This window comes from Wyeomyia smithii, chromosome 1 (genome assembly GCF_029784165.1).
Source record: "Wyeomyia smithii strain HCP4-BCI-WySm-NY-G18 chromosome 1, ASM2978416v1, whole genome shotgun sequence".
NCBI classification, from domain to species: Eukaryota; Metazoa; Arthropoda; class Insecta; order Diptera; family Culicidae; genus Wyeomyia; species Wyeomyia smithii.
The window spans coordinates 174,953,902-174,966,158 of record NC_073694.1 but is presented as its reverse complement, the minus strand read 5'-3'; the positions used below and the strand labels follow the sequence as shown (position 1 = coordinate 174,966,158).

The 12,257-nt window shown below is 37.8% G+C and overlaps 1 protein-coding gene across 2 annotated transcripts in view; it reads right to left on the bottom strand.

Moving 5' to 3' along the window:
• LOC129721773 (uncharacterized) overlaps positions 1-7,994 on the bottom strand; it is an 89,604-nt gene extending 81,610 nt beyond the window's left edge. For both annotated transcript variants that reach the window (XM_055674709.1, XM_055674717.1), the window contains exon 1: positions 6,566-7,994. In XM_055674709.1, coding sequence (XP_055530684.1) covers positions 6,566-6,665 — 100 coding nt within the window. In that variant the 5' untranslated portion in view covers positions 6,666-7,994. The remainder of the gene's footprint in view (positions 1-6,565) is intronic.
• Between the last annotated feature and the right edge of the window lie 4,263 nt (positions 7,995-12,257).

Below are 12,257 nucleotides of genomic sequence, written 5' to 3'. Positions count from 1 at the left end.
AAATAACAGGAGGGTTGTGTGCAAAGCCACGACCGCAAGGTTGAAGTAGAAAACTTTTACAAGAAAGATAACCCGGCTGCTTGCGTGTCAGTAATTTTTTCTAGTAAATAAACGTTGACTAATCAGATCAATCATATTTTGCGCTTCAACAAGGATTGCCTATTTTCAATAATTTAGTAAGTAGCTTGTCATGGTTGGGGCTTGACAATTTTTAAATTTTGAGATGGAATTTTTTTCGATGTCGTGTTCATGACTGAAGAAAAAGATAATTCAGTACGTTCTGAGACACGGAAATAAAGTAAAATTTATAACTTTTACTAATAAAAAAATGTAAATTAACTCAAGAGAAAACATGAACGCTTTAATCATCAGGTTTTTATTTCATCCTGAAAAGGACAATTTGTTGTTCAATTTAGTATCGGATTATTATGCGCGGTTAAGCAAAATATTCAATGCTACCGAAGGTGCGATCATCAGCCGTCTGTAGCACGAATTTCTAACTGAAGATCATGGAATCGGTTCTTTTCAGAACTAAAGATGCTTGAAAATAAGAGTTATGAGAATTCTCGCAACTACTACTAGTGTAAAATTTTCATGTATTCATGCATCATTAGTTTTACAATAACGACCATCAACAATAAACGGTAGTGTTGCCTATGAACAGTTCAGCGCAGCATATAATATATACATTTAGTCCTACGTCACCATTTCATACAACCCGTAGGGCTGTATACTTTGTAGTATTTTTTTTAAGGGTGGATATCATTTTCCTGGTTCCTTTCAAGTACTGGCTGTGTTAGTGTAGACTAGACTAGACTAGACAGTAGAGGAGTTTATCACACTTTCTTGCGGGCACCCTTTTAAAGCTTTTTTTTTCTCGTTGATCCAATGAATAATGCGATTGTCGAAACCACGTTTCTCCATTGCAGCAGTCATTGAGTCATAAGATAAGTTATCAAATGCCCCTTTAATATCAAGAAATTCCGCAAGGAAAATTTCTTTTGCTGCAAAAGATTTTTCTAGTTTTGTAACTATAGTGTGGAGTGCAGTGTGCAGTTATCGACGATTACTTCTTCTGGTAAGCAAATTGATATCTGCTAAGAGGAGTTTTAGAAAAATATGATGATTTGATGTGCTCACCGATTATTTTTTTTCCATTGTTTTGAGAACGACTGACGATAAGCTCATTGGCCTCAAGGATTTGTTCCTTTTATTGGCCTTACTTGCCGCCACGCTCTCGGAATATAGCGTAGAATCAAACTGGATTGAAAGAGTTGTGTTAGAATGGGTATTAGAACTGCTTTACCCTTCTGTAGTAGAACTGAATAGATTCCGTCCCTACCAGGTGACTTGAAGGGTTGGAAGGAGTCTATTGCCCATTCAACTCCACTTTCGGTAAAAAATTTGATTGGCCAAAGTATTTGAATCATCTCTAGTTCTGTCTAGCCCAGTCATTGTATTCACTGTTTCGTGAATTTCTGCTCTGGTTATAAGAATGCCAGTACTTGATGCAGACGTACATCTACGCAATAAACGCGAGCACTGCGAACAATCTCTTGTGGAGGCGGAGGAATGCTTCTCAAGGCATAAAACGAGAACTCTCTATAGAGCAGTAAACCGAATCAGGAACTGGACTGTGCCAAACCTTGCCATGTCCAACGACAGGTAGAGGATTCTAAAAACCGTTGAGAAACTGGTGGCCATGCGTTGAAAACAACATTTCAAGGGTTTGCAGAACGGTGAAGAGGATAGAACCGTCGAAAAAAACAGGATATAACTAGAGGAGGATGGACAAACGTGGTCAGAAAAGCTTGTAAAAAGCCAAAAAACAAAACTGGTTAAGCTGACTCATGCCTCTCAGAACGGTTTTTCATCATGTGTCAGGATAGCGAGCGTAATTTCGGACCCATCTGTGACGGGCTCTCGAACCTGTCGTTCAGCAGCCATAAATAGGAGTTTTTATGATTGACAAAGCCACCTGAGATCCCGTAGCATGCACGTCTGCATGAAGCTTGCGCTCTACAGGACGCTGATCCTCCCGGTGGTACCCTAGAATGAAGTGTGGCGTTGGCTCATAAACAACGAATTGTACCAAGCAAGCAAAATACGGCAAGCTACAGTGGGTTGGCCATTTGGCACGAATGTCCAGGGAACGATCAGCGAAAATAATATTCAGCAGAGAGCCCGACAGAGGTAGGTGATCCGGTGGTAGGCCTCGCGCTTTTTAGATGTGTAGTGTGGATGAGGTTAGGGTTAGGGGCGATTCAAGTAGAATATCCAAAGCAGTGCTGCAAATTTTTGACACCGCAAACGAGAATGACAAAAACAGCATTACCACTATCTAAAGTTGAAACGACCTTCAGTGTCATCGGTGTTAATTTTCAATGAAAGTCCGGTTATTGAAAGAAATGAGATCTCTTATTTAATATCGAAACTATTTGATTTAAGCCATTTTATTGTATTATATATTTTCAACCGCATAAAAATCGCTAAAGTAACATAGCGTGTGCGAAATCACAGAAATTCTGCTAACCAACAATCACTGCCAATTGATTGGAGCTGAAAGTATCTTTCATTTTCAGCTCGTTCGTTGAAAATTGAAATTCTAAGACTTCAATTTCAACTGAAAATTCTTTCACGACAGTTTTTGGCTGCGCTGAATCCAAGATCGAGAGACAATGGTTTCGGCAGTTAGTCGCCAGCAATCTGTCGCCATTAAAGTAAAGTTAGTAATTATTCATACTGAGTGGGAGAGGAGAATCTCTGCTGAATATTTAGGTCCTTTTAAAAAGTTACGCGAGAATGGTTGAAATCTTCACACAAAAAGAAACTATTTTCAGCAGCTTTTTGAGAATCTCATTCTCATAATTGGTTATTAGTTTAATTCATCCATCTAATCGAAAGTCTCAATGAATTTGAATACATCATTGTCGTCAACGTTGTAAAACAAATGATGTTAATGGCGTCATGCAGACCATTTTCCGTTATTAAAATGACATCAAAAATGCAATCGCTTGATGCTTTTAATAAATCTTCATTTTTTTGTTCTTGATCCGCGAGTAATAAATCTATGATTCAACGGAGAGAAATTCAAGCTGTAACGTACGACAGCTGAAAGCCGAATTATTTATCATGTCACTCACCTTTGGCATTACGATTAAATTTTTGCGTTCAAAACTAGACGGCTCACGTGTTGTCAAAATAAGTCAAATTTTCATTGAATGCATTTACTAGTGCCCACTATCGCACAGAGACTGCATTTCACTAAAGTGCCTCACTGCATCAGCAGCTATCGATGCTTAGATCCGCTGCAACTAGTGCGCTATCCATAGCCATGCCACAGTTGTGGCCGCTATACGCTGCCATTGGTATCCACTGTCCCTGCATCAGCCGGCCCAGCTGCTATCGTTGCTGGAATTCACTGCAACTAGTGCGCTATCCATTGCTACGTCACAGCTGTGGCCGCATTCCGCCATCGCTGGTATCAACTGCACTGCTAGTGCTGCTGCTAAGGGAGGACGACTGCTGTTGTCACTGTCTAGAACTATTATGAGCGACTTCGGCTGAAACAGGCTCTTATATAGGCCAAATGGCATGTTTTAAATTGCAAGGAATATGATTCTGTCGACCGTGCTTGGGAAGCAATCATATAACGACCAATCAGAGGTCGAATTTTTCGTTTTGACAAGGCTTGACTATTTTCAATAGTACAATAGTGTGAATAATAAAATTACAATTAACTTCTTTTGGGAAGAATCTTAGAAGATTTTCCAATCTATTGCTGCAAGAAAGAAGGAAATCCATCGAATACTAACCGATTTATTAGCATTCGAAATTGGACATATTTTTCACTTTTTTCGGTATTAGATTTTCATTTCACATCCCTATGTAGCCGAACTTCCTGAGAGAAATATTCTACTTCAAAATTCATGTTGAGTGAAACGGAGATCCGTCTTTCCAATCGTCGAGGAAAACCATCACTATTAATAAGCACTTCCAAAATGAAATGCCCTCGAGAGATGTCTTTCAGATGAAAACAGAAATCTCCACGATCGAAAGAAAAACTATGGGTAAGTAGAATCTTAAATCAGATGTTGTTATTGAATCAATTGATGTTCATACATCATATTGATCTGCAGGTGTCATGAAAGTATTGAAACGATCTGGAGTAACATAAGAATACGGAAAGAAAGATAAACTGCTAAAGATGAATTCGCAGTTTACCGATCTGTTTGTCGTTATTAAACTTGGAGAAATTCCCGGATGTACTGAGTATATAACTACTTGAATAAAACCACTAAAATTGTTTGTCATCATTTTCAACTGAAAACACAAGACTTAATCAGCACGCAAAAAGTCCTGTAATATATTTCAAAAATGTACGACAACTCATTGACAGAATTCGTGAAAAAAGACAAGACAACGGACTAGTCGATCAGTACCACAAGCGTGGTATTGAGGGTGAAGGAGGATCATTAAAGATCACATTATCCGTATTGCCTAGAAATTTTCTTTATATTCAGGAGCGTCCATCATTCAAAAAGGTGGGATAAAGCGACTGCACATCAAAGCACTCTCTCCAAGTCTTCCAGAAAAATATGAATTTATTTAATTGATCTGGAAAAATCTATTGAAGCTGAATGAGTTGGAAAATACTGTTGCTACTGACTTGGAAACTATCAATACTATACATTATGTAGGTCCTGAAGCATTTTGAAAGTGCTTATACGAAATGTTTTTCATTCGGTCTTGCTCCTGGTTTTGAAGATGATTTGAACAAGTATGTGCATTGTTGGGAAAAGCTAAATCTGCCAAATTCATCGAAATTCCACATAATAAAATTCCATGTGAAAGAACTCTGCCGCAAAATAGAGATGGTCGGGTACGGGTATTTAAATACTTTTACGGGTTCGGGTCGAGTACGGGTATTTAAAAAACAGACTTCGAATACAGGTTTGGAAATTCTCGATGAGTCGGGAATGGGTCGGGTACGGGTAACGAATTTCCCATACACGACCATTTCTACTGCAAAACAGGTAGATGTTTCGGCTGGTGTAACGAGCAAGCTTCAGAATCTGTGCATAGCGATTTTTCAGTAACATTAAAATCAGTATAAACATAGCTTATATTTTCCTGAAATATACCCTCGTATGTATATCATAAATATTATTGACAGATTTACTACACATGTAGTAACAATTCTTCAAGACACTTAGGGATTGCAACGATTTCTGTCGAAAATTGGTAATTGGAAATTTGACATAGCATCTAATGTTTCGAGGCTCATCTAGAGGGACCACGCAGACCTTGATAGTTTTTTTATCCATGTTGACCTTGATAAATTTTGAATTTTTTGATACTGAAGATACTTCAAGATACTGTAAGCTCAAGACATGAAAATAATGAGAGATGCAGGACGATATGAGACTGACAAACACAGCCTTGTATTACAAAGATTGTATCTGGAACTATTTTTTACGGCCGTGAAGCTCTTCGAACTTTGTGAAGGAGGACGCGAAGCCAAAAAGGTTGGAAACCATTGCTGAAGCGTTTTCTTCCTTGACTAGTTTTCAAATCGAAAGTTTGTAACTTAAACAAAGTTAAGAATTTCTGTTAATGCGGGAATAGGAATATCTCTTATATTTATTGCACTTTGCTTGTATGTTGGCAATGGACCACTCAACACAATAGTTAGATGTTGAATTGTGTGAGTGTGTCTCATGACCACCCTCAGCCCAGAGACCACCAAGTTATGTTCACCTCACTTGTACAACTCGAGCGCATAATCTACTGAATCGCAATAAAAAACGTGTCATAATGTTCGGTTTTGATACCATTGATAATTATTAGAGTTCGGTTTACGGTGGATCTATAAGGTTTTTGTGGCGTTCAACACAACCGAGCTATTCATTAACTCGTAAACAGGCTCACGCATTTAAACGCAACTAACATTTATTAGGTGAGATAAATGATATCGTATAGCTGCAATTCAGTAATTGTACAGCCAGTCTTCAATAAGCAGTTATGGAGGCATAGGCTTAGCCAGGTCTAACCAGGATGTGACTCAAGCCTGGCAACATCTTGTAAGGTACAATCAAGTTGGTAATTAAAAAAGTAAAAAACCAAATCACTAACATTCTATACTAATGTCAAGTGGCAGAGTGGATTCCACGTTCAGCCTATTTATTGCGTGATCTATGCTAGTTCTTTCGTATAGCTTTACTCAACTATTCAGTTTCTCATTGTATAGCTGAACTACGGCGTTGCTTGCAGGGATAAAAACCGATGCAAAACGCAGGTTGTCAAATTTCACCCTCTGTAAACAACCTCAACCCTTGAATGCTTAAATATCGTTTCAAAATTAATGTATTCTAGTTTTCAGAAATATTATTCATTGGAACAGTTATTTAGTTCCAATGAATTATATGTATTTTTGACAAAACTAAAATACACCTATTTTAAAACGTTATTCACAATGTTCACAAAACAACATTCAGCCATAATCTTTATTTCTATGTACCCTGTTTTAATGTTGCAATACTGATAATTCCTCTCATAAACCTACCTTTTGTATGCGACGTATTATGATTATTCCCGAAAGTACTGGTTCCGGCCAGCATCATGAGCTGACAGTATAACGTAGCAGTCCACAGGAAAAGGCTCATCGTTGGCGTTAAACGTTGCACTGGATATCGTTGCGGAAACAACGCACTGGTTTTCTTCTCGGTTACCGATAATTGACTAACATTAGAAGTTAACGCAACTGAGTTATCACTATTCAGCTTCGGAAGATAGCTTCAACAGACACTCATCAGTTCAATCACCGCATTTGCTTTATTTCCGAGAGTAATAATTACTACAACAGCAACAACGGGCCACCACCGAAAAAATAATCGTTTCCTTCTTTCACTTTACAACTCTGCGGTTGGGAACGAACAACTTTGGTTCTATTTTCACAATTAGCTCTTCTATCGATTGTTAGTCGAAATGAATAATCTCTCACCCAGCTCTTAAATTGACTGCCAAACAATTCACAACACGAGCAGCCAGCGCAATCATCATAAACCTGCTCGAAGTCAAACTGAATCTTGAAGATTCCCACCTCATGTTTTTGTTTCAACACGATGATGTAGAGATGCTTGAATCGATGTATTTTTTAGACTTTTTTTAAACATTCAAGGAATATTTCATGTGCGGATCACTTTCTTAATCACTTTTGAACTCACACTTCTGCACAGTTCCAGTACAATATGTTGCCAATTTCTTTTATAGACCTTACGATGATCGGCTACAGGACTATTTCCCAACGACGCTTCATTCCTGTTCTCGCGGAGACACTAATTAAGAGCAGTCACTTATTCTATTAGTGGAATTGACCTTTAAATTTCCTCTTGACCAACAGCCTGGATAGGTACACTGGTCAACCGTTTAATTTGTTCTACTTTATGACTCAATTAAACGCGATACTCCACCATTGAGGGTGAGTTGGCTCCACACGATCGGGTGGCTTGAATACCGCAAAAGTTCATCCATGTTGTTTCTCGTGCTATCCTGAAGCACCTAGTACGATTTGGTACAAGAACTTGAATTGTTACCAGAAACCTAAATGAAACACAACCAATACGGGAATTCAGCGTGCCTACCGAAATGCAATTAAAGCACTGCAGGCTGCCCAGAATCAAACGTAAACAACGTTTAATCACAAACGCCTATTTGAAGGTTGTATTAGATGATTGTAAAATACACTTCTTACGTGTCTAGTTGCACCGCGCGCAACAACGTACATTACGGTGCAGTTGCACTCTCACTGCATATGGCCATACACGAACATCACCGTTAACATTAAACTTAACATCGTTTCATTGCAACACTCAAACCTATACCTACATGTACTGGAGAATTAACAGCTGATGATCGTTTCGCCGTTATCATACGTTAAATTCACGAACTAAACCAGCAGCATCGAAAGCTACTTTTGAACTAAACCAACGGCGATCACCGAGTTGAGCTGAGAGTTAAAGCTGTACAATGAATGGCATGGTAACCAGAGATGACGATCAATATGCTCACTGCCCCATGGACCGATCGCTCGCGCTCCGAGAAAGAGAAAAAAATGAGATTAAGGAACGAGTCTATACACTGTACACAGTCACAGTAGAATTTCAATGTGAACTCAGTAGGCTAAACATAAAACCTCCCATGGACCGTCATCGTAAATGTACTCGACTAAGTTTTGATGGCATTCAAAATGATTCATTTGTGAGTTCTACTCGAATATTAGAACAAATGATGATTAAAAACAAAATGATTAATCGAATAACATTCTGTTACAGCAAACTTTCTTTCGATATGTTTAACAAATTTCGTTTTTTTTATTCACTGAAGTTATCAAAACCTACACTTACTTCCGTTCAAAGTGCCCGGTCTTTTTTATGATAATTATGCTGATTTTCATGTGAATGCTGAAAAAGTACCGACCTTCGTTAGTTTTTTGAAGTAATGAATCATAAAAATGTAGCCTTATCTGATAAGCTTTATATTAAGTTTGAGATCCTCAAAGAGTAGCTCGTATCTTGAAGGCGTCGAACAAAAAGTTGCCAGAAAAACAGGAAACAAATTTGTATCATTGGACAATGTATCATTTTATCATAACACTCAAAAAGTTAAGATAGCATTAAAAATTACTTACCTGATGAAACATTCCTCAGGATGTCAGGATGTCACATGGAAGCCTGTCTACAGTTTCTTGAGCGTCCTACACTTCCAAAATCTTGTTCACTTGGTCCAACCACCGTTGCGGTGTTGTACCGACCAGATTCGAGACAAAACACCAGAAGGATTGTTGTCCGGCATTCTTACAACATGTCCCGCCCATTGTACATGTCCTGCTTTAGCGACTTTTTGGATATTCCATACGCCATCCTTACATACTTCACCGAAGATGGTCCTAAGCGCACGTCGTTCGAAAACGGCCAGTGCTTGCAAGTCCAGCATTGACCATGTTTCGTGCCCGTAGAGGACTACCAGTCTTACAAGCGTATTGTATATAGTGTACCTTATAAGGGGGCGAAGTTTACCAAATGTCAAGGTCTTGTGGAGTCCAAAGTAGGCACAACCTTCAGCTATTATGCGCCTGTTGATTTCTCTGCTGCAGTTGTTGTTTGACGTTACTGTGCAGCAGGCATATAATATCCTAGAATATAACATAAAACCTAGCGCATTCTATGTTGACGCATTCTATATTGACAGCAATTCAAAATATGAAACTGGACAAATCATAGCATGCTGCGAAATCACTAGATTGGTTCTGTCTCTTTCGTGGTAACATCATCGATAAGGCAAGACGCACATTTGGCGACCTCGAATATAAAAAGATGTTCTCTACTGAAAACTCTTAAGTTCATTTAACATATTTTTTTGGCGACGAGGATCTCAAGAATCCACGAACACGGCAGAAGATAGAGTTGATCAGCAGCCGCAACCGGGAATTCAAGATATGATTCACAAGATGGCCCAAATTTTACAGCGGATAGCGGTCCAGCAAAGTTGGACACCCATTCTCACTGCCGCTATCTCAACTACATCCTGTCAAAGCTTCCCAAGGATGTGAATATTGAAGATACAGTCAAGATTCTCAATAAAATCTTCGGGCATCAAACGTCAAACGTTCCGGAAGCTGTTCATGTGTCTTTTCACGATTTTTGTTGACCATCTGCCGATGAACACTCAGCGTGCAGAGAGCACTCAATCGCTGTTCAAATATTGTTGACCTCAGCCAGGTTTTCACCCGACGTAATGTGCTGAACGAGCGTTCAATCGTGCATGTTATACAGGGTAGAGCAAGTGCAATTTTAATTGCTTTCTCAGTCGCAGGGAAGACAGAACGGGCTTCAGCAAGCAGGTCTATAAGATCCAACTCTTCCAAGTTCTTACGGTCTGCTCTCATACTGCTGCAATGTTAATACAAAACTTCCACCTCTCCAACAAAATTATCAACTTCATAAAAAAATACGAAATTTTCGGTTGTCCTTGGCAGAATAACATTTTAATATGACTCAAAATAAGTCAGTTTCAGAGCATTTAAATGTTTACGTAATTAACCTGCCAAAAAGATTTTCATGTGAAATAGTGACCCACGGTGTTCCAAATACCGTTATTATAAAATAAAATACGCCATCAAAACTGTTTATGCCAGTTGGTTTGTATTGCTGTCCTGCACTTCTGGGCCAAATTTGAAAATCATCGTTGGACTTATTTTTTAGTTAAGCCCTTCTAAAGTTTTAGGGAGGATTTCTCCTACAAATATACTTAAACAACCCTTCCAAAACGAACATTAATCATAGTAGGAATGGTTTTACAGGTAACATATGCCCTCGACGACCTTTCTGGAACATCTAAGCTGTATCAAGACTATCGGACAATTGTTTGGATTGAAGAATCCCGGGTAAAATGCAAAAATTGCCATTTTACCCGGGGCCTGAACCAAAAACAATTTTTGACACCTCAGTTTACTGGAATTTCAAAGCTACGTACCGCACCTAAAAGCAACATAAACATCAGCAGGTTCGGTGACACCTGTCAGTTCTTGAAAAGGTCTATAGTGAATCCACAGATAAACAGACGTGTCACTCAATAATGATTTCTTTGTCCAATCCGTTTTTACGAAGTATAAAGTATAACGTTGCGAACGAGGACGAGGATTCTCAAGGTTTTTTTTTCGAAGAGGTTTATCTGTTCGTCTGTGGTAAATCTATCAATATTATTTGTTATGTATATTCGTGGATATATTTGGGAAATAGCTATGTTTTTTTCGAACAATGCACGAACTTCGTTTTAGAAACAGGAGCAGAATCGAATAAAAAACATGTTGTGTAAACCGGTTTTTTTTTTCTTAATGTTTAGTTATTAGACATGATGAATGGAGCATATACGTACATTAAAGTAGCACACAAATCCTTTCAACATTGAAATGTATATGTAGTAACTAGACAAAGAGGTAAAACTCACGTTTTATGAGATAAATGTCGAAAAATTTCTTTATTCATATTTCATGACCTTTTATTTAAATTGAACCTTTTAATAAAACTCACGTTTATGAGATAAATGTCGAAAAATTTCTTTATTCATATTTCATGACCTTTTATTTAAATTGAACCTTTTTGGTCTATTATGTACATATTATGAGCAATTTGTATAAGTTGAAACCTCATTTTTTAATCTTTTCTATGATATTCGAGGTTTGAGGCAACCAACTGATTTTTTGCAAATTTTGGAACGGGTCTTTGAGGCATCGTTTGCAACCAAAAGCTAAAAAAATGAATTGCGCCAATCATTAATTCAACTAACGATATATGCACCCTGTTTCACGATAACTTGGGAGCGATAAAAATCCTTCATACCTCAAAAGGAAAGGAATAATTATTCTTATAATAAATCTTCGAGAAACCATCTAACGTGAACAGGTATATTTTTTATAACTGTTCGTATTAAGCCATCAAGATATAAAGTTTCCATTGGTCTAGTTTTTGAATTCCAGTGTGAACTGAGGTTCAAATGATGTTTTATTTGTTTAGATTGACAAATGGCTATTTTATTAGAGGTTTTTTGACTCGGAAATTATCCCAATGGTCCTAATAAAGCTCAAATCTTCCAAAAAGGTCGTCAATGGGCATATGTTGTCTGCAAAACAATACCTACTATGATTTATGTTCGTTTTGGAAGGGTTGTTTAAGTATATTTGTATGAGAAATGCTCCCTAAAACTTTAAAAGGACTTAACTCAAAAATTAGTCCAACGATGATTTTCAAATTTGGCCCAGAAGTGCAGGTCAGCAATAAAAACCAACTGGCATAAACAGTTTTGATGGCGTATTTTATTTTATAATAACGGTATTTGGAACACCGTAGTGACCACGACCCAACGAATACGAAATTCAAATTTTTTATGAATTTACAGGTTTTAAAAAATTTTGTCAATAAACACAGGTAAAATTCCAGTTAGCTATTCGTTCAATAGTGAACTAACTAGCAGAGAACAACATTAGACGAAGCAAATATTTGTTAAATTTTTCATTCACTGAAAAAACAGCAAATATTTTTGACAAATAATCTGATATTACGACAAGCAAATATTGGCCGTCATTTCAAGCTTTTTTTTTCTTCGTGTAGTACCCAGTTTAGTGCTGCTTTACACTTTGACGACGTCAGTTTCGTGTGTTGATAGGGTATTTAGTTTTAGTGAACTTTTGTATAGAAAAC